Source organism: Vitis riparia, chromosome 8, assembly GCF_004353265.1.
Source record: "Vitis riparia cultivar Riparia Gloire de Montpellier isolate 1030 chromosome 8, EGFV_Vit.rip_1.0, whole genome shotgun sequence".
Taxonomy (NCBI): Eukaryota; Viridiplantae; Streptophyta; class Magnoliopsida; order Vitales; family Vitaceae; genus Vitis; species Vitis riparia.
The window spans coordinates 10345478-10373374 of NC_048438.1; the positions used below are offsets into that span (position 1 = coordinate 10345478).

Genomic DNA, 27897 nt, shown 5'->3' on the forward strand with positions numbered 1-27897 from the left:
GAAAATAAAATAAACTCCAAATGAAGGCCATGTTTGAATCCATATATTGAGACCTAAAAAACTCTCTTTCTTAAGTTTAATAAAAATTTGTATGTTATTTAATTAATTTTGTTTAAAGAGTATGATATACATCGTAAATCTAAATCCTAAAAATTTAAATTTTTTAAAAAATTGATAGTTTAATGTGATATTAAAGTTTCGTTTAGAAGAACTTGCCAATATATGTGAAGAAGGGTGTTAAAAAATATGATATTTATTGTAAACCAAAAAACTTACCAACAAAATTCTTTCATGTTAACGTAACTTTTATAATACTAATATTGTCTTTTGAAAATTATGAATTTAACTTCAATTTTAGCTCTAAAACAAAAAATTAGAAAGTTAGCCTAGACGAGACCGATGCCAATGTTTCTTTTAGCCGGTCTTTGTCACACTCGAAAGCTATTTTTTATGACAACATTACCTTCCATGAAAACGATTCACATAGCAACAAAATGGAACCACCAACGATTAACAAGTTTGTTTTCCATCGTCGTCCCACCTTGAGGACAACCCTTTTGCACCACATGACGGGCACATTCATTGAACAAACAGAAAGCAATTGACATAAAAGAATATGGACAAACATTTTCTATTCAAAAGACCTATTACAGAGAAAGATTGATGCGAACCCACAATCTCAATCATCCACATCAGCTCCAAGAAACACATAGAGCAGGGTTTAGTGCATCCCTACACCATCATAATTCCTATAAATAATTGGAGGGTATCTTATCGTGATGACTCTGATGATGCAAGACATGCGTGGCTGGAATTTTATATGAATATGTTTCATACCATACCTTATCTTCTGATGTTGGGATTTTGTGGTTCATTATTAAGAGGGGGCACAGTGGACGCTCAAGAGGCGAGTGAGGGACTCAGAAAATCATGCATCTATATATTTTGTATTGTTGTCGGTGTGTGATTGGCCTTTAAATGTTGCAGTGGAGTTAATGGGTACACGAACGATTCAGCAACAAGACATCCAAAACCTGATTGCGATGTAAAGGCTGAGGTCTCAGGAACTGTTTTAGATCACTTTGATTTGGCATTGGTGCCAACTTGTATGAGATGGAAAGTCATGCTGGAACCTACTGTAAATCTTAATTATTATTATTTTTTTGGGGGGTGGGGGAAAGGAGTTCAATCAACTCCTTTTCATCTAAACTTTGCTTTCGATTTGAAGTAGAAGGCTACCATCACTTTTGTACCGTCTGAATCTGAGGTGACAAAATCTGACATCCCTCTGCCATGAAGGATGGGAATGAAGATGCTGCACCATGTGATCTGGGTGTTTGAAGTAGAGATGTGATAAGATAGCTTCCATGCTGTTATTCATTGCTTATATCCACACTGGCTGTACTGACAATTCCCAGTTCAGAAAATGCCATTAGGTTTCACATTCAACCCAGCTAGAGGCATATTCTGTCTGAGAAGCTCAAGGTAAGCCATACCAGCCCAAATTTAGGGACAATACAATCCTCAAGAGAGAATCCAAGAAGTTCCATAATCTTAAGTTATTAGAAAGAACACCCCCCACCCAAAAAGGAAAAGAAAAAGGGACCAATAATCTAAATTTCATTCGGAATAGAACAAAAATATCAAACGATATTGCCATACTTAATCACAAAACCAACAGCAATAAGAAAAATATACGAGGACAAAACTTGACAGTGATGCATTCTTTCGTGATGAGGCTGTATGAAAATTGTCTTAAGGTAAAGCATATCAAAACTGCCTGAGGGTAAGGTTTAGACGGCCAGGAAGAAGATTTGTTTCTTCTAGTAGGGGGTTTGGAGCTGAGTTAGGGATAATTGATGATACCCCATGAAAAATATGCCTTGAGGGACCGCCAAATATTAGGACATCTCCTGATTCCAATACAACTCTACCTGCTGCATCTACATTTCTTTGATCCCCATATAAGAACTCTGCTGAGTCGCCAAGGGAGAAAGAGACCACGGGTAATCCTTTAAAGAGGCTCTCTTCGCTTTCATCACGGTCCTACATATGGTAATAAGATAAAAACTTCAAATAAGTATAATGGTTTGAACTCGAGGAATCAAGGAGTAAATATCATTTTATGAAACCATTATTGGCCTAGAAATAATGAAAATAAGAAGAAATTAAGTTTGTCTCTATGGATTATACATGCTACTGTATAGAGATGGAAGTTACTTGAAGCGGGTTCAAACATTCCTTCCAGTGAAACTAGTCAATAATGATGAAGCTCAAGAGAATCCAAGCTGTTAGAATATAAAGAGCTGTAAAAGATCCCAGTTACAAAATTTCGATAATTAGACAACAAAGAAGGAATCTGGATATGGGGTTGAGGTTGTGAGACAAGACATGGTTGCAAAAATTTAACAAAGAACCTAGTAGAATTCAATGAACACAGATTCATGGAGATGAATCTGAGTGATTGTGGTGAAGGCCGTGTTGAGCATGTATAAAGCTTTGTTAATCATATAAAATCAGGAGAAAAGAAAGCCCTCAAATGGTTTGAGGTGAGTTGCAGAACAATGGCAGTGCAAAAATAACTGGAAATATGAAACCAGCACTAACATCAGCAGACAATCAACAAAATTAAGTGGATATACCAAAAAAAAAAAAAAAAAAAAACAATCTAAATTACATGATCCAAGTTATGTGGGATGCCTGTCTTTGACATGATAAGTGTTTCCAATATGGTATGTGTAGGACATACCCATCCATCAGATATGCATTCAAGAAATGTCTCCAATAAGTAAAAGGATCCTATAGAACTTTGTAATCTGCTTCATTGTTACAAAGATAGGAATGAAGCACCTATGTTGGATATTCTATATTAGATATACATTTTAATCCGGCATAGTGTATAGAATGATAAGAAAATTTAAATTAGGATACTTGGCTAGTTGGCTGTGTCCTAAGATTAGGAATTTAAAAGATTTCACAACTAGACACATTCAACACCTTACGCATTACTTGAGCCAATGATACAAAACAACAAAAGAATATGGCATAGTTTGTATTTATAATATTGGCTTTCTAAGGCTATAAACAGTAATTTTTTTTTATCCCAATTCAGAGACTTGCTCGGCTCAGCATCTAAAATGCAGTTGAAAACCAATATGTAAATAATTAAATACCATGAATATTCTATTAGACTACCTGCAAATATTAAATAATAATATTTATGCAGGTTTACCATAAACAATGAGAAGAACAACTGTAAACAGTGACTTAAATGTGAAATAATGGAATTCTGTTGATAGGAAGAAGATGGATACGCTTGGCTAGGACAAACCTGATGGAGACCAAGCCGCCCACTGGTCGTATAGAAGTTCACAATGCATATATTTGGAGACATCCTTGGGAGTGTGTCTTCCACATTGTTCTCACCACTATTCTTTTTAATAAGGGACTGTGAATCTTGTATCGCTCTTTCAACCAGCACACTAAATTCACGGGGAATGTCAGGTGTCTCAGAACCATCAAGTGGATGCCGTTTTTCATATTTCCTTGTTTGAGGATCCCAATTCATACCAAGGCACATCATCTGCAAACGAAGTTTGGCTCCATCTTGATAACCAGGTCTGTAAAAGCCACCTGGCCCTACACCAAGATCTCGACATTTCTTTACCATCTTGATCTGGATCATTTTGATGTGCAGAAAGTGTTAACTAACAATGTCTTGGAATAGAAGTACCATGGAATAACAATAACCAACATTTATTTTTTGAAAGAAATGCTAAAATGTAGCTTTGCAAACTATTGACCTGGAGACTGCTAATATTACAAATTATCAGTAAAAGGAGTAAAAAAGATACTCCAACCAAAAGCAGGGATGTATTTGCACCAATAAAAGGTGCATCCAGACATCCTCACTGAAAACCCATCAGAGGAATCAAAGTCAAATTGCTTATTGTCACAATCATTATGCTGTGAGCACCCATCCAATTGTGTTTTGCTTATTCAATTGGTTTTTGAGATAGGAGCAACAGACATCCAAATGCTGTCTGAAATAGATACATCAGTAGCACACTGGCCATAGTCACAACATATGAAGGACCCCCATACTCATAAATTGTAACACTATAAAACCAGATTAAATAAGAAACAAACACATTTTTGAGAAGTTGGAGTAAGGGGACACACAAGTATTGTAAATTCCCAAGTTAATTGATCTTTATATACAAATGACAGCAAGAGTTACACAACAGGGATAGTTAATTACAACAGCAATTTAGCCTATAAAAGGGTGGAAAGAAAGCTGTGCATAGCTGTACATATAATTGACCAAGTGTGATCTTTGGGTGATGACCGTTGAGATTCAATTCTTGGAGATGGACTAGGTGAATACAATTCTTTCCTTATATGGCCCCTCAAGAAGGTGCTTCCATCAAGAACACTGATCTTGAAAAGTAGTTGATGATGCTTTTGGCGAGAGAGAGGTTTGGTGAGTTCATTGGCAAGTTGATCAGCTGAAGAAACATGTGCCACACAAAGTTGACACAATCCTATTACTCAATAGACACCCTTATCCTTCCAAAACCTCACCCTTCTACCGTTTCCCACTGAGAACACGATCCTATAACTCAATAGATACCCTTCCTTCTTGATTGCCTTCCATAAACTTGCACCATTCCCCTTCCTCACTTCATGGGTACTCCACCCCCCTTCTTATATCCCATACTTTCCACTGAGGACTTGCTTCCAAAGAGCCCTGCTTTCATCTGCAAAGCACCAACTCCATTTAATAAAAAGGCCCTATTAAGAAAAGAAAAACATCCAATGCCCAAGCCACCCCTTCTCTTGTTAGAACAAACAACCGCCCACTTTACTAAGTGAGGCTTTTGCTCTAGGGGCCCCCCGTCCCAGAGAAAGTCCCTTTGAATCTGCTCTAATCTCAATCTAACCACTCTTTGCATACGCAACAAAGGCATAATGTAAATAGGCATGCTATACAGAGTACTTTGAATGAGAGTGACTCTCTTTCAGAGATAAATTGTCTTTTCCACATGGCTAGCCTCTTGCCAAACTTCTCCTCCACCCCATCTCAAACAACCACGAATTTAAACTGAGCACCCAAAGGAAGCCCCAAATAGGAGGAAGGAAGCGCTCCCACCTTGGAACCAAGCTCAAGGGCCAAATTGTCTAAATTCTCTACCCTTCCCACAGGTAAAATCTCACTTTTGTCCAAAATGGATTCTCAACCCTGAAATGGCTTCAAACCACATTAGCAACTAGCTTAAGTAAAGCCATCTGGTCTTGAGAAGCCTTGCAAAAAACAAGCATGTCATTAGTAAACAACAAATGAGAGATTTGTACCCCTTCACCACTCTTTCCTTTCACCCTACAACCTAACAAAAAACCCCCACTCATAGCTCTCTTTATAAGGCTACTAAAAGCCTCCAACCTAATCACAAATAAATAGTGTGAGAGGGGGTCCTCTTGCCTCAATCCTCTAGATTGACGTGTGTAAAAACCTAATGCTGTGCCATTGTTCAAAACAGAGAACCTCACAGTAGAAATGCACCACCTTATCTAACCAATGCATTTCCTCCCGAAACCCATTTTTTTTACATCACAAGAAGCAAGAGGTTCCAATTTACATGATCATACGCCTTCTCTATGTCAAGTTTGCAAAACACACCACACTCATTCCTTTTCAACAAAGAGTCTATATAGCCTCATTAGCAATCAATGTTGTGCCAAGAATTTGTCTTCCCTCAATAAAAAGCATTTTGGGATGAAGACACCACCTTACCCATCACCTTCTTTAACCTATTAGCTAGCACTTTTGCTAGTAGCTTGTACAAGCCTCCCACCAAACTAATAGGCTTGAAATCTCTAAGATCTTCAACCCCGCCCTTTTGGGACTAAAACAAAAAATGTAGCATTCAAACCCCTTACAAATCTACCTTGCTCATGGAATTCTTTGAAAAAACCCATAACATTATTCTTCACAAACTCCCAACCAAACTGCCAAAAAGCTAAAGATAATTCATATGGGCTAGGCGTTTTGTCCCCGCTTAGCTCTAACAGGACAAAAAAATCCTCTTCCATTGAGAATGGCTCCTCTAACCTCGCAACATCCTCCCCTTCTAGTCTATCAAAATCCATAATATTAGTACTTGGATGCCAATCCCTAGGTTCCGTAAGCAAGTTATGAAAAACACAAACCACTCCCTCTTGAATCTCATGCTCCTTTGAAAACCAAGTTCCATTAATTTTGATCTTGGTCAGACAATTCTTCCTTTTGTAGGAATTAGTTATCCATTGAAAGAAGTCAATGTTCCTATTTCCCTCCCTTAGCCATACTACTTTTGATTTTTGCCTCTAGGAAATTTCCTCCATATGTGCCCATTTTTTGAAGTCCTCCATTGCGTCCTTCCTAGCTTCCACCTCCTTCACCGATAAGACTCTTAACTTTTCATGCTCGTCCCAATAAGTCACTTGTTACAGAGCCAAGCTCCTTTTAACCTCAATCTTCCCAAACACTTCATTATTCTAGATTTTCAAATTGGTCTTTAAAGCTTTCAACTTTGTTGCAAGAATAAAGCTGAAAGAACCACCGAAATTAAACCCCTGCCACCAAATTTTCAGCAACTCTTCAAACCCCACCTCTTTCAACCACATGTTCTTAAAATGGAAAGGAGTGGGACCTTTCCTCACCCCTCCCCCCATCCAATAAAATGGGAAAATGATCGAAAATTGGTCTAGGTAAAATGCTATGCACAACCCCGCTGAAATGGCACTCCCAATCCTTAGAAACCAAGAAACGGTCCAGTCTTGACATGGATTGACTGTTCATCCCTCCACTCCAAGTAAACGGACCCTCCTACTAGGGAAGGTTACTTAAGTCCAAGTTGTCAGTAACCCCCGAGAATCTTCTCATAGCCGAAGACACCTCTCCTTTCTCTAATATGTTCACTAGGGAATCTAGTCACGTTAAAATCCTCTTAGAAGGCACTAGGGGTCATTCCAAAAATCCCGGATGACCCCTAGCTCATCCCAGAAGCTCTCTTTATATCTCTTCAAGGTAGGGCCATGGACCCCAATAAAGATCCACAAAAAGCCATCCTCATAATTTTTAAAACGATAAGTTATCGAAAACTGACCTATTTCCATACCGACCTACTCTGGCACTTTGTTATCCCAAAACACTACCACCCCTCTTATTGTACCCCTTGCATTCACTACTCACCAGTCTAAGAATCTCCCAATTCCTAAACTACGCACCATCCTTAAGGACATTTCCTGAATTTTAGTCTCCTACAAGCAAACCAAGTCCACCATTTGAGACCTAATTAAAGCCTTAATTACCTTCCTCTTATCATTGTCGTTAACCCCTCTTACATTTCAAGACAAAATTTTTAACTTCATCTATGACTTGAGATTCTAGCCCCTCCTTAGACCATCCCACTCTCCCTACCTACTCCATTATAGTTAATTGAACACTCTTAAATTTTTCAGCTCTCTCTCAAACCTTGAAAATGCAATACAATCCCTCCTTTTGCTTTGTTCTCTTCTCTTTTTCATCCTCAAAAGTAAATTCAGGATTTTCCCTTCAAACCTTGTTGAAATTTGGCATTCAAAGTTAGGGTTTTTTAATTTAAGAAAGTATTTTAGGAATAAAAAAGGAGAGATCATTTAGGATGATTCAGTTTCCTAATTTTAGGAGAGAATCAAGGTAGATTGATTTTTTCTTATTCAGTCAGTTGTGTATATATATGTGTATGGTGTGTACCTAAAGTATCAATAAAGGAATTCAGAAATTCTTCATGGTATCAGAGCCAGTTTTCTGAAACCCTAATCCCTTCTGGCCACCTCGTATTCAGGCCATCATTCATTCCGGCCAAATCTCTCTGGCCATCTCTCAATCCGACCATCTCTCATTCCGGTCATCAGTCCCTGTTCTCAGAGCCAAGGGAGAAAACGCTTTCCGGTCGGTCGAATCGTCGTCAGAAAAACATTCACCGCCGGCGAAGTTTTCCGGCGAAGTTTTCCAGCGACGGTTTTTTTCACACCGCAAGGAGCGTCTGGAGGAGATCTACAACTTTTCCAAAAACACCGGAGCTAGAAAACCATCCACGCGCCGCCCACGCGCGTTTTTCTGGCCGGCGACTGCATCTCACGCGCCGGCGCGTGAGGGCGCGTGAGCCACTTTCCGACGACGCGCTTCCTACTCCAAGCTCGCCTGACGCCGACCAGCCACCCTACGTACCTGTTTCTGCCATCCAAGCCCTGCACGTGCCTCTTTTGGGGTCTTTTTGCCTCCGCGAGCCCTCCGATCAGCTTTTCCGACGTCCTCCGGCTATTTTTTCTCAACTCCAATCCCTGCACGTGCCTTGGGAAGTGTTCTTCTACCTTTCCGGTCCATGACGAAATACGGAATGACATCATCACAAGTATCCAGCGTCACGTCACCAGAATTAGGAGGCAGATCTGAAATTCCAAACCTTGGTGGTAGTGATTCCTCTCCTATTCTCATCACAGGACACAAATTAAATGACCATAATTACTTACAGTTGTCACAATCTGTGTTGCTGTTCATTTGCGGTAAAGGAAAGGATGAGTACCTCACTGGAGAAGCAGTCATGCCAGAAACTACAGAACCGGGTTTCAGGAAGTGGAAGATTGAAAACAGCATGATCATGTCATGGCTTATCAATTCCATGAATAATGACATAGGTGAAAATTTCTTGCTGTTTAGGACTGCAAAGGACATATGGGATGCAGCCAAAGAAACTTACTCAAGTTCTGAAAATATTTCAGAACTTTTTCAGGTTGAATCAGCCCTACATGACTTCCGCCAAGGAGAGCAGACAGTTACTCAGTATTACAACACACTCACAAGGTATTGGCAGCACCTTGACTTATTCGAGACTCACTCATGGAAATGTCCTGATAATGCAGCAACATACAGGAAAATTGTGGAACAAAAGAGACTGTTCAAGTTTTTCCTAGGACTAAACAGGGAATTGGATGATGTTAGAGGCCGAATCATGGGCATTAAACCCCTGCCAAGTCTCAGGGAGGCTTTTTCAGAGGTTAGGCGTGAAGAAAGTAGAAAGAAAGTGATGATGGGATCCAAAGAGCAACCTGCCCCAACATTGGATGCCTCTGCCCTTGCGACTCGGTCATTTAATAGTAGTGGTGGAGATCGTCAGAAACGGGATAGGCCTTGGTGTGATTATTGTAAGAAACCAGGCCATTATAAGGAGACTTGCTGGAAGCTTCATGGCAAACCGGCTGATTGGAAACCAAAGCCACGGTCTGACAGAGATGGCAGAGCACACGTGGCTGCCAACTCTGAGAGCACCTCTGTTCCTGAGCCGAGTCCATTCAACAAAGAGCAGATGGAGATGCTACAGAAACTATTAAGCCAAGTTGGCAGTGGCAGTACTACCGGTGTAGCCTTCACTGCTAATCGAGGAGGAATGAAGTCGTGGATAGTGGACATAGGTGCTTCTGATCACATGACAGGAGATGCTACCATTCTTCAAAATTACAAGCCAAGTAATGGTCATTCATCCGTCCATATTGCTGATGGTTCAAAGTCAAAAATTGCCGGGACAGGTTCTATAAAACTTACTAAAGACTTATATCTTGACTCTGTTCTCCATGTTCCAAACTTGGATTGTAATCTTTTGTCCATTAGCAAATTGGCCCGTGATCTCCAATGTGTTACTAAATTTTATCCAAACTTGTGTGTTTTTCAGGACTTGAAATCGGGGAAGATGATTGGCAGTGCTGAACTATGTTCCGGGCTCTACCTCCTCTCATGTGGCCAATTCTCAAACCAAGTCTCTCAAGCAAGTTGCGTACAGTCTCAGAGTATGTTAGAGTCTTTCAATTCTGTGTCAAATTCTAAGGTCAATAAAGATAGTGAGATTATAATGTTACACTATCGCCTTGGTCATCCTAGCTTTGTTTACCTTGCAAAATTGTTTCCCAAATTATTTATCAATAAAAATCCAGCATCTTATCACTGTGAAATTTGTCAGTTTGCAAAGCATACTCGAACAGTCTATCCTCAAATCCCATACAAACCTTCGACTGTTTTCTCTCTAGTACATAGTGATGTGTGGGGTCCCTCCCGGATAAAAAATATTTCTGGCACTCGATGGTTTGTGACACTCGTTGATGATCATACACGGGTAACATGGGTTTTCCTTATGAAAGAAAAGTCAGAGGTCGGGCACATTTTTCAAACCTTCCATCTTATGGTTCAAAATCAATTCAATTCCAAAATTCAAGTCCTCAAGTCAGATAATGCAAAGGAATACTTTACTAGTAGTCTCAGTACTTATCTTCAAAATCACGGCATTATCCACATAAGTTCTTGCGTTGACACCCCACAACAAAATGGGGTGGCTGAACGCAAGAATAGACATCTCTTGGAGGTTGCCCGGTGCCTTATGTTTTCCTCTAATGTTCCAAACTATTTCTGGGGGAAGCTATTCTCACAGCTACTTATTTGATTAACCGTATGCCCTCCAGAGTGCTTACCTTTCAATCCCCACGTCAACTTTTCTTAAAACAATTTCCTCACACCCGTGCAGCCTCTTCTGATTTACCACTCAAAGTATTTGGTTGCATGGCATTCGTTCATGTGTATCCTCAAAATCGTAGCAAATTTGCTCCTCGAGCGAATAAGTGCATTTTCCTAGGGTATTCTCCAACCCAAAAAGGGTACAAATGCTATTCTCCAACCAACAAAAGATTTTACACCACCATGGACGTCTCTTTCTTTGAACATGTCTTCTTCTATCCCAAATCTCATGTTCAGGGGGAGAACATGAATGAACATCAAGTTTGGGAGTCTCTTCTTGAGGGTGTACCTTCTTTTCACTCAGAGTCACCAAATCCTTTTCAATTCGCGCCCACTGAGTTGTCCACACCCATACTGTCATCAGTCCAGCCATCTCCTGTGACCATCCAGTCTCCCATGCCTATTCAACCTATAGCCCCACAACTTGCTAATGAGAACTTACAAGTTTACATCAGGAGGAGGAAAAGACAGGAATTAGAGCACGGATCACAGTCAACATGTGGCCAATATATTGACTCCAATTCAAGTCTTCCTGAAGAGAACATAGGTGAGGATAGGGCTGGAGAGGTGTTAATTCCCAGCATTGATGATTCTACTCTGCCGATTGCATTGAGGAAGGGTGTTAGGAGATGTACAGATCACCCAATTGGGAATTATGTTACATATGAAGGGCTATCACCATCTTACAGAGCATTTGCTACTTCTCTTGATGATACTCAGGTTCCCAACACAATACAAGAGGTATTAAAAATTTCAGAATGGAAGAAGGCAGTACAAGATGAGATTGATGCACTTGAGAAGAATGGGACGTGGACTATCACAGATTTGCCGGTTGGGAAGAGGCCCGTGGGGTGCAAGTGGATTTTCACCATAAAATACAAAGCAGATGGATCAGTCGAGAGATTCAAGGCTCGTTTGGTAGCTAGAGGGTTTACACAATCCTATGGGATAGACTATCAGGAGACTTTTGCTCCTGTTGCAAAACTGAACACTATCAGGATTCTTCTCTCATTGGCTGTCAATCAAGATTGGTGCTTGCAACAACTGGACATAAAAAATGCGTTTCTAAATGGTGACCTAGAAGAGGAAGTCTACATGGAAATACCACCTGGTTTCGAAGGAAGTATGACAAAGAATCAGGTTTGCAAACTCCAAAAATCCTTGTACGGCCTTAAACAATCTCCCCGAGCCTGGTTTGATAGATTCACAAAAGCAGTCCTGAAGCTGGGCTACAAACAAGGTCAGGCTGATCATACTCTATTTGTCAAGAAGTCTCATGCCGGGAAAATGGCCATATTGATAGTCTATGTTGATGATATTATTCTATCTGGGAATGATATGGAGGAATTACAGAATTTGAAGAAGTATTTGTCAGAGGAGTTTGAAGTTAAAGACCTTGGAAATTTGAAATATTTCCTTGGTATGGAAGTGGCTAGATCAAGGAAGGGAATTGTAGTCTCTCAAAGAAAATACATACTCGATCTTCTTAAGGAGACCGGTATGCTTGGATGCAAACCAATTGATACTCCTATGGATAGTCAGAAGAAACTTGGTATCGAGAAAGAAAGTACACCGGTAGATAGGGGGAGATATCAGCGGCTCGTCGGGCGCTTGATTTATCTCTCACACACTCGGCCAGATATTGGCTTTGCAGTGAGTGCTGTAAGTCAATTCATGCACAACCCCACTGAGGAACACATGGAAGCAGTCTACAGGATTCTTAGATATTTAAAAATGACACTAGGGAAAGGTCTATTCTTCAGAAAGACAGAGAACCGTGACACTGAAGTATACTCAGATGCGGATTGGGCAGGAAACATCATTGACAGACGGTCCACTTCTGGATATTGTTCTTTTGTCTGAGGAAATCTTGTTACCTGGAGGAGTAAGAAGCAATCAGTTGTAGTCAGAAGTAGTGCAGAAGCTGAGTACAGAGCTCTTGCACAGGGAATCTGTGAAGGGATTTGGATAAAAAGGGTTCTTAGTGAACTGGGGCAAATGAGTTCATCTCCAATTCTGATGTTGTGTGATAATCAGGCAGCTATAAGCATAGCAAAGAACCCCGTGCATCATGACAGGACCAAGCACGTTGAGATTGACAGACACTTCATCACAGAGAAGGTGACTAGTGAGACGGTTAGATTGAACTATGTTCCTACCAAGCACCAAACCGCAGACATCCTCACCAAAGCTTTACCTAGGCCTAACTTTGAAGACTTAACTTGCAAGCTGGGATTATATGATATATATTCTCCAGCTTGAGGGGGAGTGTTGAAATTTGGCATTCAAAGTTAGGGTTTTTTAATTTAAGAAAGTATTTTAGGAATAAAGAAGGAGAGATCATTTAGGATGATTCAGTTTCCTAATTTTAGGAGAGAATCAAGGTAGATTGATTTTTTCTTATTCAGTCAGTTGTGTATATATATGTGTATGGTGTGTACCTAAAGTATCAATAAAGGAATTCAGAAATTCTTCAAACCTTTTTGTCAAGAATCCCAAAAACTGTTGGATTTCACTAGACAACCATCATTCCAACGAGCACAGAAACCCCCTTCTTCCTGCGAAGACCCCTCATCCAAAGTCCTTTTCCTTGATGGCCCCACCTCCTACCTCAACCACTTCCTAGTCCACCCCTGACACAAACTCCAACATTCTTCCATAAGCCAAAATAACCCTCAACGAATCCTGATCCACCTCCTCTTCCACCGCTACCAACCCTCCCAATTCAACAATTGCATTAAACTTGGTAGAACATCATATCTACGTTTCATAAGGTACAACCAGAGATATTTGGTGTAATGATCAACAAATATGACATAGTAAGAAACTCCACCTACCAAAGTAATGTGAGAGGTCCACATATCACTAGAAATTGATTCAAGTGGTTTTGAGCTTGTGAATCTTGACAAACCAAATGGTAATTTGTGACTTTTATTGCAATGACATGACTTATAATGCATAGGAACTTTGGGATCGGACTGTAATGGTAAAATGTTAGAAGATAAAAAATTAGAAATGACATTGGTGGAAGGATGTCCAAGCCACCAATGCCAATCTTGCTTTGATAATTTTATTATAGCCATAGCCATTGGTTTGGTGATGGAACAAGTGCGGTTGAGGGCCACTCATACACATTGCATCTGCTTATTCCACGTACCAGCATTGGCCTGTGCCTAGATCGTTAATAACAAAACAATGAAAAAATTCAATGAAGGTTTTGTTTTGTTTACAAAACTAATAAATTGATAGTAAATTTTTGTGAATTGAAGGAGCATGCAGGACATTGTTTAATGCAAAACTGTTCTAAGGAGTGGAAAGAGTGGTGGAACTTGTATGGGCAATGAAAATTACCATGAGTTTTACATCTTTTGGGTAGTAATTATACCTAAAAATACTCAATTAACATGTTATTCTTGCAAATGTTACTAACAATTTGTGTAAGTTATGGAGTGATTTGAAGGTGAAATTGATGATGAATTAAGTGACAAGAAATATGAATCTATTTGAAGTGGGCAAAAGTATGATGATGATCCAAATTTGTAATGTGAATGTGTGGTTTTACATGTAGAAATGGGGAAACCAAGGAGAATAAGAAACTTGATCTCATGGAGTAAAATGTTTAACACATTTGCATTCACGGGAAATGAATCATGTTCCCATGAATGCAAATTGATTTGGAACTATTTTTGGAATTGGTTGGAGGTGGCTAATTTAATTTTGGAAGGAAGGTGTGTGGAGAATTATTGAAGAGAGCTGAAAAATCAAAGGTTAGCAATTTCGCATGATCATGCGGAATGGAGCATGGCCAAGTGATGGTAGGATTATGGGAAATCCCATTTTGCATGAGAAAATGAATTTTGCAGAGTCATGCAAAATGAACCAGGGAATGCAAAAGCTGCATAATAAGAGAAGCCTGTTGAAATTGCTTTCGCATGAGCATGCAAAATTTTGCATGCAGATGCCAAACAGTCCAGATAACCTAAAACTTGTTGGCAGCTTAAATCAACTTCGCATGACCATGTGAAATCGGAGTCTCACGTGTGGAATATTCATTTTGGGCACCAAATTTCAGATTTTTTGAAATTGCAAGATTTTGAAAGTTCAATTAGATGATGTCAAGTGTCATTCATGTAATTAGTCTATAAATAGAGGATAAGATCTTTGAGTAAGGACTTTTAAAAAAAAAAAAATGAATATTTTGGGAGAACTTTTCTCATATTTTGTAATTCTCTAGCTTTCTAAATAGAAAATTTTCATTTTCTTTCACTTTCTTTTATTTTCTCACTACCTACACATGTTGTGTGGAATTGATCTCACAACTATGAGTCGCTAAATTTTATTTTTCTTGGAGGAAGGGGCATCTAGGGACAAGATCTATGATCATTAAATTTGATCCAATTGATTGATTCATAAGATTTTGAAAAACAAATTATCTTGAATGACAAGTATGGTGAAAACTAGGTAAATTCACTAAATTCTTAAAGCTATATTTAGTGAAATTGAAGAGTTGCATTGTATAAATCATTGGAAGATGATTTTAAGATGAACCGAATGTTTGGATTGAATTAATCCTTTGGATTGAATCACCTAATTTGATGAAAAATTGATCTAGACTTAAAGATATATCTAAAATTGGTTTAAATGAGAATTCATATTTTTAATCTAACTTGATGAATAGTAGATCTTAGTACACACTTACTGTAGATATTGTTCTTTAGAGAATCCTAAGTTCAAGAACTTTTTCATAATAATCTTCTTTCAACTTTTGATTGTTTTAGATAGAATTTTTCTCCCAAATTTGACCTCATCATCACACCATTTTCATTCATCATAAATTGTCAATCCATCTTCACTTGATCATATTCACTTCTTTTTCTTCCATTCAAGCCTTGATGACCGAAATTACACTATCTTAGTGGAGAATATCTAAAACCACTATACCATCATAACTTTTGTTGAAAACACATTTTTTCGATCGAGTAAGAGTTACCTTAATAGAATTAGGTTATAAATTTGTTTTAATGCCAAAAAATTGACGATCAGTTCTAGCAAATGATTATGAAGTTCCTCAAAATATACTGGTGTTTCTCTTGTTCAAACTGCTGCAGAGATATTTTGGAATTCTGGTCCAAGGCCTTGAAGAACTTATATAGTTAGATCATCAGCATTAATTGGAACATTTATGATTGCAAGTTCATTCCTTTGACAATCTATACATTCTGTGATAGATTTCTTGCCTTTCTGGATGGTGACAAGACGATCTTGAAGGTGCATGATTCTCAATCTTGAGTTATAGACATATAGATGCCATGCTTCCTTAGCCGTGGTTGATCGAGGGACCAAAGAGACCACCAACTCAGATAATGATGCATGTATTGCATGAAGAATCAAGCTAAATCAAGCTGTCTTCATGCTTCCAAATAGTATAGGCAGGGATTGGAATAGTTATGTCATTTTAAACAATGGTTGGTTCAGGACAAAGCTGGGTATCATCTAGATAATCCAGTAAATTGTACAAACATAAGAGTGTAGAATCGTGCTTGCCATGAGGGATAGTTGCACTGTGTAAGTTTCATGGGCATAGTTGGGCAGCTTCAGAGAGTTGAGATTACTAATATTTGACAGTGGAACTGGCATTGGTTACAATTGGGATAGTGGTTGAGCTCTCGACAGTGTTTTTGGCTAATGATGCTAGGAAGAAAAAACGATGGACTATTGCAGCAAGAAAGAGAAAGTGCTTGATGGAGCTACAGCTTAGACACCACAAAGAGATATACAAGCATTTTAAATTCTCAAGTTAATTGATAGTTGAACTGTGTACAAAGATATATACAAATGACCACAAGAGTTATACAACAGGGCAGATAATTACAACAGATATTTTCGCCTAGAAAGGAGTGAAAAGAAAGCTGTACAAATAATTGACTAAGCATGGGCTTTAGGTGATGATGGTTGAGACTCAATTCTTGATGATGGACTTGGTGAATCCGATTCTTTCCTTTTAGGAAACAATACAACAAGAGGAAAGGATAAGGCAAGGATGTATAAAACGGTTGAGTCATGTGCAGTGCAGAGAAGTAATTTGATTCAACTGAAATTGGAGGAATCCATTTTTATTCTTTCATTCCAGGTTTTCAAAAGTGGTGAGATAAGACATGATTACTGAGGATTAAATGAAGAACATAACGATATAGAGCACACTGGCATATATGGGATCCATGTAGGTAAGCTCAAATACAGGGATTAGGCATGTTGAATTGAGCAGTTTAATAAATTTTCCAATGTATAGAGATAGAAACAGTTCTAATTATAATTAAACAATGGTTTAGGCAGTACCTGTTCAGTGAGGCTGAGGTAAGCTTTTAACAGAACCATGCCAGGTCTAAGCACTTCTTGTGTAGTCCCTTCCATGGAGTGCTTTATTTCATTTTGTTCAGGGATTAGGCACTTCTTGACAGGATGCATGACGCCAGACTTGCAGATATCAAATGGTTCAAACTTCTGCAAACCTCTGGGGCAATCAGAATTTCCAATACCAACATCATGCCTGTGATAGGGTTGGCCTCGCTGGGGCTTTCTGGAGTGAGGAGGTGTGCTCTTTTTCCCAAATTGAGTAGGCAGATAAGAGTAATCAGACTCATCTTTCCTAGTACTGTCTTCATATTCACGCTGTCTCAAATGTGGAGGCATGCTTTTCTTCCCAAGACTAGTGGGCAGCTTGGAGTCATCCTGCTTGACATTTGTACTACTAACTTCGTCATCTACACAACTTTGAACATGATGGAGTTCTCTAGAATAAGAAGGCGTTCCCTTCTCTTGACAATCAGAAGGGAAAGAAGTGTCATCAGAAGGGAGAGAAGTGCCATACTGCTGGAAAGTGGAATTGGACATAGGTGGGCTCTCATGGTGCAAAGAATTATTTTCTCTCGTGCCCACTTCCGTACTTAGATCCACCCGAGTTCTCATTTTATTGGACTTTCTATTCTTAATAGAAAAAATACTATCGGCAGAGAGCACAGGAAATTCCTCGGCATAGGAAGAATCAGACAAGGACACAGGTTCCTTTGAGCCACTGCGTGCAACCATTGCAAAATTCCTCACCTGTTGAAGACGACCATCAGCTCTCACCTTTGGTTTGCGGAAGAGGACATTCCAATGTGATTATCACAAATGAAATTTAAGCCAGTGGAGGATGGAACAGAAACATTAGGATTGAATCAACAATCATATTCAAAAAGAGAAACAAACTACAGCCATTTAACTAAAACATTACGGTGAACACATCATGTGCAGACAAAATACAACTCAACATCTCAAAATCCCCAACAACAGATGCCGTAAGCACACAATTGTTTATCATACTAGTACTTCTGAGACATCAGCACTAAAAAATTTACATATCCGAACAAAAAAATTCAAAAGAGAGGGAAAACCAAAAACCCAAGAAAAAAAATCAAAACAAAAAGAACAGAAAACTCACAGAGTCACTGCAAATATCGCGCGAAACTCTCTCCATGGAGCCGTCGACAGAATTCATCTTTGGTAAATAGGAGGAAAATTGGGGGAAGATTTGATGGAGACGGTGAGATATGGCGGCCACCGAGGTTGTCCTGGACAACATAAAGGAGGAGAGTGATCAGTATTTGATGCTTCGCGTCTCAGAGTTGGAGTGCGTGAATAATTAAGACGGTACATATGCTTATTCTTCAAGTCTTTGTATTCTCGTATTCTATGGAGTAGTAGGCGCGTTTGAAGTAATCGAGGTGGAGACGCGCGCATCAGAGGCCATTTTGGTTTTTCTCGTCGACGGAAAGGAGGAGAAGCCTATGGTTTGGGCCCTTTTTATTTTATTTTATGTTTTCATTTAAATTCTTGAAATTTCATTTCCCATCCATAAAAGTAGTTTTAATAAAAATTAATGCTACGTTAAATTCTAGAAAGTTTGAAGAAAAATATGAGAAAAAAATAAATAAATAATAAATGTAAAATTAATAAATTATTTTTATATATATTTTAGATTTTTTTTACACGGTTTTAATTTTATATATATATATATTAAATTATTTTAAAATACATAAAATTTTTAAATAATTTTAATTATATTTAACATTCTTATAGTGAAACTAAATATAAAAATTATAAAATTTTTTTTTTCATTTTCCTATTGTTGATTTATAAGTAAATCAAACCACCACCACCCTATAGCCCAATTGCCATAACAGCTACCGTGAGTTTTATGATGGTTTATATTAGTAAATCAAATAATTTATGATGCCAATCTCTAAATGTGGAAGATAAGTGCATTACAAGTGTTATGAGTAACATTAAGGTGTTTTTGAACTTAGAATGATGAAACATATTGAGTGGATAAGTTGAGAATGCTGAAGGACTTTGAGAAATAAGTCCAAGTAGCTTGCCATACACCCTGTGATTCATAGGGCAGAATCCTTGAGACCAACTTTTTAGGAGCATACATTGCTATTAATGATCCCCACCTCTCATGGTAAGATACTTTTCTTGGAGGGATAAACTTGCATTTTTGGCTTTTTTACTTTTAAAAATTATTAAATAAATAAAAGTGAATTATTATTTTTAAATTTTGATTTCACATGTTATTATCGTAAATTATCTTTAATGAGAATCTACACTCATATAAAAATAAAATAAATAGATAATGATTCTTAATATTTATTATAGTAAATAAGCATCCATAACAAAATCATTTTGAAATACTATAATAATGAATACTTTGAATTGATATAATAATAAATACATGATATGAACGATTTATTAAATAAGTTAGTTACAAAAAGTAAAAAGATATAAGCAATAAAACGAAGGTATTATGGGAAAAAAAATCTATAAACACGGACTATTTTTATAAATTACATATATTTTAAAATTAACAAATTATACTAAATAATTAAAAGTTTGATAAGTAGATGTTTGGGAGAAAGAATAAGAGATTGGATTAAAGAAGTTTACATTGAAGAAATTTTATATAAGATAGACCTCTTAATTTAAAAAAAAAAAAATTAAATTAATATATCAAACAACAAAAAAGATTCTTAATATTATTATTATTATTATGATAGAATTGAGTAAACATTAAAATATTTTTTTTGTTTTAAATTTGGATTTGAAAAAACAAATTTGTTCACAACAATGGATATTTGTAAATTTTTTTTAAGAAGCTTTTTACAAAGTATATTAATAATATAATTTATTATCCATTTTTGTTGAGAGAAATACTTATATCATCTTGTAACATTATTTAAAAAAAAGAAAAAAGAATTAATGGTTAAAGCAACAATATATTGTTACTATTATAAGAATTGAATGCACAAAAAAAAAATCCTATTTAAAATTTGGATTCTAAAAAACAAATTAATTCAAAACAATTATTTTTATTTATTTAAATTTTATCTAAATTTAATTTTTATTGAATAAATTAAGAATAAAAACTTAAATTATGATCATTTTTTAAAGAAAAATATTATCTAAATCAATTTTTAGTATATATTTTCATATTAATAAATTATATTAAATAATTAAAATTATATAAGTGGATACCAGTGGAAGAAATTAAATATAGAATAAATTTAGATGGGTTTGAAGCATCAAACAAAAATTAAGGTTCTTTTGGTGTATTAGAAGATGATAAAGCATTAGATTTCTTTTTTTATTTTTGCCTTTTTCAAATGTTTAATATCTTTTAAAAATAATGAGAAAATAAGACTAATATTTTAATAAGAAAAACACTTAAGAAGAGGGGGTGAGTTAGGTTTTTGAAAAAAAAATTCAAGCACAACAATTTTAAGTAAAATAAAGTACAAATAAAAAGAGATTGAGTTAGAGAGTGCAAGTACAATTTTTATTGTGGTTTGACACCCATTGCCTACATTCACTCTCCTTAAGCTCCTAATCAAGTGAGTGTTCCACTATCCTTGAAACTTCAACCAAACTTTTAATCTTTTACACTTAAATTTTGGCTCTAATGGGCTCTTATAGAATCCCTTCAAGTATTCACTGACTTAAATCTTTTTATTCACACAATCTCACTTTAAACAAATGAAAGAAACTTTCAACCCAGCTCAATGGAGGCTCAATTACATAAGAAGGCTAGGATGAATGACAAAAGATACACTATAGGATATGCAAGTGAAGAATTAGTGCACCAAAGAGAAAAAAAAGGGCTTTTAAGTGAGGAACAAGTAGTTGGACAACTAAATGCAAGTGTTCTATTGCTCATAAATGAAGTGAAGTTTTTAATTTATAGGTTTTTAGTATTGGACACCAAAAATGCCAAAAAATGGCCTCAATTGGTTAAGTTCCAGTTCGACCGATTGATTAACTTGTGGGCATTAAATGCATTGTAGGTGATTGTTGGGTCTCGATTGGGAAGACTTATCCCTCAATTGGGAAGACCTACCCCTTGATCGGGAATGCATAACTAAAGGAAGAAAGAGAAGATTTTTGCATCCCTTGACCAATCCTCAACTAAGAAGACTGAATAGGTCAATTGGTTACCTGATTGGTTGAGCTAGTTGACCAGTTCCCTTGGCCGATTTACCTTTTTGGTCCGAAAACCTATCATTTTTATTTATTTTTTCACTTTTAACACTTAGATAAGGTTTTTAAGTATCTTAATATATCATTTTTAGAACAATTTGGCTAAAGTTCCTATGAGAAAACACGTGTTTTAATGAAAATTTAATTTTAATGTATAAACCGAGTTTTTAAAGATGTATAACTTAATATGAAAATTCTAAGTTCACCCATGCATTCACCTTACAAGCAAGTCTTAAACTTGAACAATCTTTATATTCTCTTAAGTTTGCATCATTTGATTCCCCGATGAGTATATTGTCTTTCCAATTTGAATTTCTTAATTAAAACCTAAAACTTATCTTGATTTTAAACCATTAGTATGCTAATTATGGTTTGTTATCATCGAAACATAATTAGGAGAATCATTGCACTAATAGATTTGATTAAGAAGGTTTAAAATGAAAAGTTTTATATAAGCTAGCTAGCTCTTGATTTCTTGAAATTTGAATTTAATATTTCAAATAACAATAAAAAGGATATATTTTTTTTAATTTAAATTTGGATTGGAAAAAACAAATCAATTCACCACCATGAATATTTGTAATATTTTTAGAAGCTTTTACCGACTAAATCAATAACATAAATTACTATTAATTTTTTAAGAGAAAAACTTATCTCATCTTGAAATATTATTATTATTTTTTATAAATTTGAAATTAATAGCTAAAATATATTATTATTATTATTATTATTATTATTATTATTATTATACGAATTGAATGCACATTAAAAATTTCTATTTAAAATTTGAATTCTAAAAAACAAATTAATTTAATTTCTTGTATTTATTTGATTTTTACCTAAATTTATTTTTTATTGAATCAATTAAGAATGAAAACTTAAATTATGATTATTTTTTAAAAGATTTTTTTTGAAGTGAATCATTATCTAAACCATTTTTTTCATCAAGAAATTTGGGTAATAATATATAAAATTTTAAAATAAAATTATTTTTAATTAAATTATAATGATTTTTAAATAAAAATATAATATCTAAATCAATTTCTATATTATTTGTAAAAAAGAGAAATATTATTTGAATTAATTAAATATAATAATGATAGTAGAAAGCAAATGCAAAAGTGCTATTAACACTCTACTCTTTTAAATATGGAATAGATTTGGGTTGCCGTTGACATTTTAGTTAGATTTAGGTTGTAGCTTAATTGTTGAATTCTAGTTCAAGTCCAATCCACCAGGGTTTTAACCAATTAATTCTTTATATCTTTGTGGAAGAAAAACCTATCTTCTCGGATTTTTTTTATAAAAGTATGGTTATTTGGGAAAAAAAATATAAATACAATATATTGGAAAATATTTCTAAATTTATAGCAGTTTGTGTTAGTTGGATTCTAAGGTGGAACGTATATTTTGGAGATACACTTTTTTTAGTATAAAGTCAAATTTTTTTTAAATGTGGGATTGATATAAAAATTGTAAAATTGTGGAATTATGAAAGATGTCTCTTGTAAATTTTATTTTTTTTTTAATGTATGATTGATATGAAAATTGTGGAGAATATCTTTTTAAAAATCATCTTTAGTGTAAATTCAATTTTGTGAAATTGTAGACATATGAATGCAAATTATCCTTTAATATATATTCAATTTTGTGGAATTGTATATGGAAATTGTCAAATATGTCATTTAGTATAAATTCAATTTTATGGAATCATGGAATATGTCTCTTCAATATAAATATAATTTTATAAAATTGTGAAATATGTTTTTGAAGAGATATCTTTAGTATAAATTAAATTTTATTTTTCAATATGTGACTAATATGAAAATTCTGGAACGTGTCTCAGACACTTTTAGTATAAATTTAATTTTATGGAATGATGGAATATGTTTTTTCAAAAAACACATTTAGTATAAATTCAATTTTTTTTTTCAATGTGTGACTAATATGAAAATTGTGAATGATGTGTTTTCAAGAGGTACATTTAATATAAATTTATTTTGTGTTCAGTTTTCGAAATATTGAATATGTATATTTAGGAGAATATGCATTTGTGCATGAATTTGTATTTGCTCTTTTGTTTACTTAATCACCTTGCTTGCTTGTTTGTATTTCTGCATCTTATATGACATATGGTGGTTACAGAATGGGTTATGCCTATTGATGGATACTGTTTAATGATATTGATTACTAATTATCATCATTTTGACATATTGGCTATGCATGAAGAATCATCATCTAGGCTTAAGGTGGATGACGACGTTCATGAAGAGTTGTTCCTACTTATCTACTGGATTGTGAAACAACGATACGGGCAAATGTATGTTGTTGTCGATGTACGTATTGTTGAATACAAACTCATGTGTGTTACGTGCTCTTTGTGGTTCTGAATTTGTGTTGTCTATAGATTCTTAGCAATTCCATAAAGCAAAAAAGGAAAGAGAAAGTTGGGAAATAGGAACTCCCTCTACCCGAAGTAAGATTGCGTTCAACTTTGTCTTATTTCAGCATTAGCATTTTCCACATTTGTTGATTTGAGTTTCTCGCTTTTTATCTAATGGTACTTTTTCAATTTTTTTTTTTTAAAAAAATTTAGAAAAACTTGCTTCTTCTAATAGTTAAAATCCTGGGTTGTATATTTATGCATTTCCTTGTTATGACAAGATTTTTTTGGTGGTCGATGTTCTGTTACTAGATAATGGATCAGATAACTTTATGACTAGATGGTGTTTTCCTTTTCAGGTCAGCCCTGTTGCTGAAGATGAGATATTTGAAGTTCTTAGGATTGGTAAAAAGGAAAAATATGTATTCTATAAGTTATTCTTCTCTTAGCTTTGCTTATGTGATTGAAAGTAGCAATGACAACAAAACGGGTTTGGGATGAGGCATCCTTATCCCATTTCCGTCCCCAAATATGTAATTACTTTTCATCCCTGTTCCAAACCTGGTGCGGGACGGGGTATGCGCTACCATTCTCGTTTTCAAACATATATTAAAATCTTGTCCTTGCCTCACCCTGAGTATGTATTTTTGGGTTATGGGTCTTGCTTCCGTTGTCTAGAAAATGAAGCCAAAATGAAAAATAGATCCTAGGAAACAGAACAAACATTTCCAAAGAAATCTGGTGCTAAAAAAAATGTAGGAAAAGGAAAATAAATAAACAAGTTTAGAACCATCAAAATTTCTTCCAGTATTCCGTCTTTTCCTATATTTTCTCAACATCAAATGGAGAAATAAGAAAGAAAAAAACCATGTAATAGATGGAACCGCCATTGAAGATGCTACGAATCAGTTTGTCGTCGGGTAATAAAAGCCTCTGTAGCGCCATTGCCATCGACATCTCTTTCTTCGTCGCTCGCTCTCCAACTCTCCCTTTGTTATTCTCTAGTTTTCAATGAGATTTTAGTGATTGATATTTGAAAATAAATATGAAAAAAAACCACAAAAATGATTATGAATTTGAAACTAACGACTCAAAATCGAAGCTAGAAAATTTTTTAATTTGGAAAATCAGTTCAAGAAAAAAAAAGAGAATTGAGAAGAGAATGTCTATGTTGGGTGAGAGAAACCCTAGAAATGAAAGATGAAAAAGATTATTATAGGTAGAGTTTTTTTGGTATTTTGTAGGATATAAAGGGTAAATTTGCATTTTTATATCTAGAGCGGGGCAAGACAGGGTAAATTATTATAAAACTTGACCCCGCTCCAAACCCGATCTGGATTTTAAAAAATAAATCCAAACCCGTCCCATCCTCAATTACTATGCTCCCATATCCATCCTAATAAGGGCGGGCCGAGGCATGTAACTAGAAAAACTTGTGAAATTGCCATACCTAGTTGAAAGTTCTTATCTATCATCTAGTTTGTATAATTTGAGTCTTCAAATTTCAATTTGGCCTTAAACTTTTATTTTGTTTTTTTTCCCTTAAATGCTTGATAGTGAGTTACAAATAAACTATTCCTGATATCATTTTTTGGTCAAAGCAGTTTTATTTGACAAACATAATAATTTGTATTTGTTTGGAGCAAATATTAATGGAAAATTGTAAATAAGATTTGGTTACTTAAAATGTTGAATCTGTTGATTTTTCTAAAATTAGGGTTGAGTCTAATTCTAGAACATGGTTTATGGGTCTCAACTTTGTGAATATTGTCTCTATTAATCATAGAAATCTAGTTCTTATAGTTGACTTAATTTTAGCATCTCAAACATAAAATACTAAAGTTATTCCCGTTGGCAATCTTTTTAGAGGAATCAATTTTGACTGACAAGTATCATAATCTATAATCGGTTTTGGAGCAAACTAAGAGGGATAAATAAAATTTGTTTGCTTAGAATGTTGAATCTCTCAATCTTGCTAAAATTGTGGTTGAGACTTCACTCTAGAAAGGGGTTTGTCGGTAATGCCTTGTGCATATTGTCTCTATTAATAAAAGAAATCTTGTTGTTATAATAGACTTTATTTTTTAGTATTATGTATAATTTCTCAAACAAGGATGATGACAACTAATACGTTGACAAGAAAAAATCTCTCTCATAGTTTAGATTGAGGATATGCATATGCTGAAAAGGTTGAAACACAAACCCAATCCCTTTACCTATTACCTCTGACAATCCATGTCTAGTATGTCATTTGCAGCAAAGCAATGGAAGAGGATGGTAACTATGGCCATGTTTGTGGGAGCAGGTTTTAGAAGAAAACCCAAGTATGAGATATTTATCAGTCCAATAAGATTGCGATTCACCAAAGGCCATGTGATGCACCATGAACTCAAATGCACTTTCAACCTCGAGATAATTGGAGTGAAGAAAAATCCTAATGGCCAAATGTATACCTCTCTTGGTGTTATGATTAAGGGAACCATCATTGAAGTAAAATTTCTTCTTTGAACTTTAATGTGATGTGATAAGTAATGATAATTTTACAACCCTAGTATGGTTGTTCCTTCATTGCTAATGCTCCTGTTATTAATGGTAGGTCATTGTGACCTAGGTTTGATCACACCAGTTGGGAAAGTCGTATGGGGTAAGAAGTTTTTCACAATTTGTATTATTTCTATTGGCTTGTACTTGCTTCATCTACAACTTTTCTAATTTTTACGAATTGTTATTTTTTATTTCTATGGTGGATGTAAGGAAATATGCCTAAGTGACAAAAAACCCAGAGAATGATGGATGTATAAATGTTGTTTTGCTTGTGTAAGAGGATTATCAAGAACAACAAGAGTATGGTGGCTAATAGGCATATCCTTGTGTGGATCAATTTTGTCTCACAATTGAAATGGTGTCAACTCTATGCAAAAAGTGGAGTCGTTAACATGTAAACTAACAAGAAGGATAAAGATTTCAAACTCCTCTTACTTGCCTAGCAAGATCGGGTGTGGTGGAGTGAAGAAATCAATGTGAAGGACTTCTAACTTCTAAGCATGATTGAGACTGGGGTTTCCTTTTCGTTTATTCTAAGTTAAATGATCTGAACATTTCTTAGAAAAGTTAAAAAAAAGAAAAAAAAACTATTGTAACATCAATATGACCGGTAAAAGATATCTTGATAATACAATTGATGAGTGATGAGAAGAATTTAGCTAGTGAAAAAATAAAATTTTCGAATGTTATTTCATTGACGTGTTAATTTTAATTTAATTAGTTTTTTTCTTTAAATTTTGGCATTCCTAATAAAAAATAGTGAAATGAATAAATTTTAGAAGTGTCAGGGCATGTTTGGAATCTTTAGAAGTGCAAGGTTACAGTCACCATAAACCTTCACATGTTTGATCCCAAGCTCAAGAGCAATCTCTAAGCCAAGGACGCACGCGTTATACTCAACTATGTTGTTTATGGCAATGTAACAGTTAGAAAATGTTAGGTGAATTGATCTTAGGATACGGTCACCATGAGAGGATATCAACAATATGTCAATCCCATATCCAAAGTTGTTTATAGGTTCATCAAAATACATGCACTATCCCAAAAAATTGGTCACAATAATAATCTCCTTATTTGGAAAGTTATCATCAACTACTCTATTATCAAATACCGAGTGAGACCAAATGATATGTGATAATACTTCCCTTGAAAAAATTTTAAGAAACATATTGGATGTTAAACTTAGTCAACTACATTAATCATCTCATTAGTCCACTAGTTTACGTGGATATATATATATATTTATGAATAAAGAGAAATATATTAAAAGAAAAGAGGCACATAAAAAAAGCACCCCATGTAGAGATATACTTTAGGCAGCTAAATAAGACCAACCTTTTAATATGAAGATAATGAAGTGTTGATCTAGAGTTCTTGAGGCTAATCACTTTAACCAAAATCAACAATCTTAAAATCCTCACCTATTGGCTTAACTCCGTGGCCCAAATGATTAGAAGTGATATATAAATTTGAATGAGATGACTGAGGCTTATCATCTATGTCAAAAACATGTGAAGCAAATGGATGTTGTGACAAGCAATATAAAGAATCACACATGTGGTCAAAGCACATAGGCAAATACTAAAAATGACTCATGTCCATTGACGAAATAGTGAGTATATTGTCAGAGTGGGAGACAAATCCCAAAGATACATCAAGGGAACGAGAAGTGTCCATAGAAACAAACTTAACAATAACAAGGTTAACAATACCCTCAAATGCATCATTAGTAGAAACAAAATCCTCTAATGACTCTGAAGTAGGAATAAGCTAAACATCCTTTGAATTCTCAATGACTTGCATTCCAAACAAA

General features: G+C 35.4%; 1 protein-coding gene and 1 pseudogene across 2 annotated transcripts; one reads left to right on the plus strand and one right to left on the minus strand.

Moving 5' to 3' along the window:
* Positions 1-1351: 1351 nt before the first annotated feature.
* LOC117920917 lies at positions 1352-18391 on the minus strand. 2 transcript variants are annotated; one of them, XM_034838618.1, is made up of 5 exons: positions 18279-18391; positions 18066-18195; positions 16922-17686; positions 3332-3676; positions 1352-2046 (listed from the first exon to the last, which is right to left on the minus strand). In XM_034838618.1, exons 1-5 carry the CDS (start codon positions 18362-18364, stop codon positions 1771-1773), a joined length of 1602 nt encoding a protein of 533 aa, XP_034694509.1. In that variant the 5' UTR covers positions 18365-18391; the 3' UTR covers positions 1352-1770. The 2 variants fall into 2 exon arrangements, with proteins under 2 accessions (XP_034694509.1, XP_034694508.1); XM_034838617.1 differs by having other exon boundaries at positions 16922-17713.
* A 4898-nt stretch (positions 18392-23289) lies between these two features.
* Positions 23290-26361, plus strand: LOC117920615 (annotated as a pseudogene).
* The last annotated feature ends 1536 nt before the right edge of the window (positions 26362-27897 follow it).

What these genes read in the sequence shown, in the direction of transcription:
- LOC117920917 (XM_034838617.1), bottom strand. Translation starts at nt 18,364, where the DNA reads ATGCGCGCGTCTCCACCTCGATTACTTCAAACGCGCCTACTACTCCAT. An exon ending in GCGATATTTGCAGTGACTCT is followed by an intron (nt 17,714 to 18,065) that starts GTGAGTTTTCTG and finishes CGCAAACCAAAG; the next exon opens with GTGAGAGCTGATGGTCGTCT. An exon ending in GGCGGCTTGGTCTCCATCAG is followed by an intron (nt 2,047 to 3,331) that starts GTTTGTCCTAGC and finishes TACCATATGTAG; the next exon opens with GACCGTGATGAAAGCGAAGA.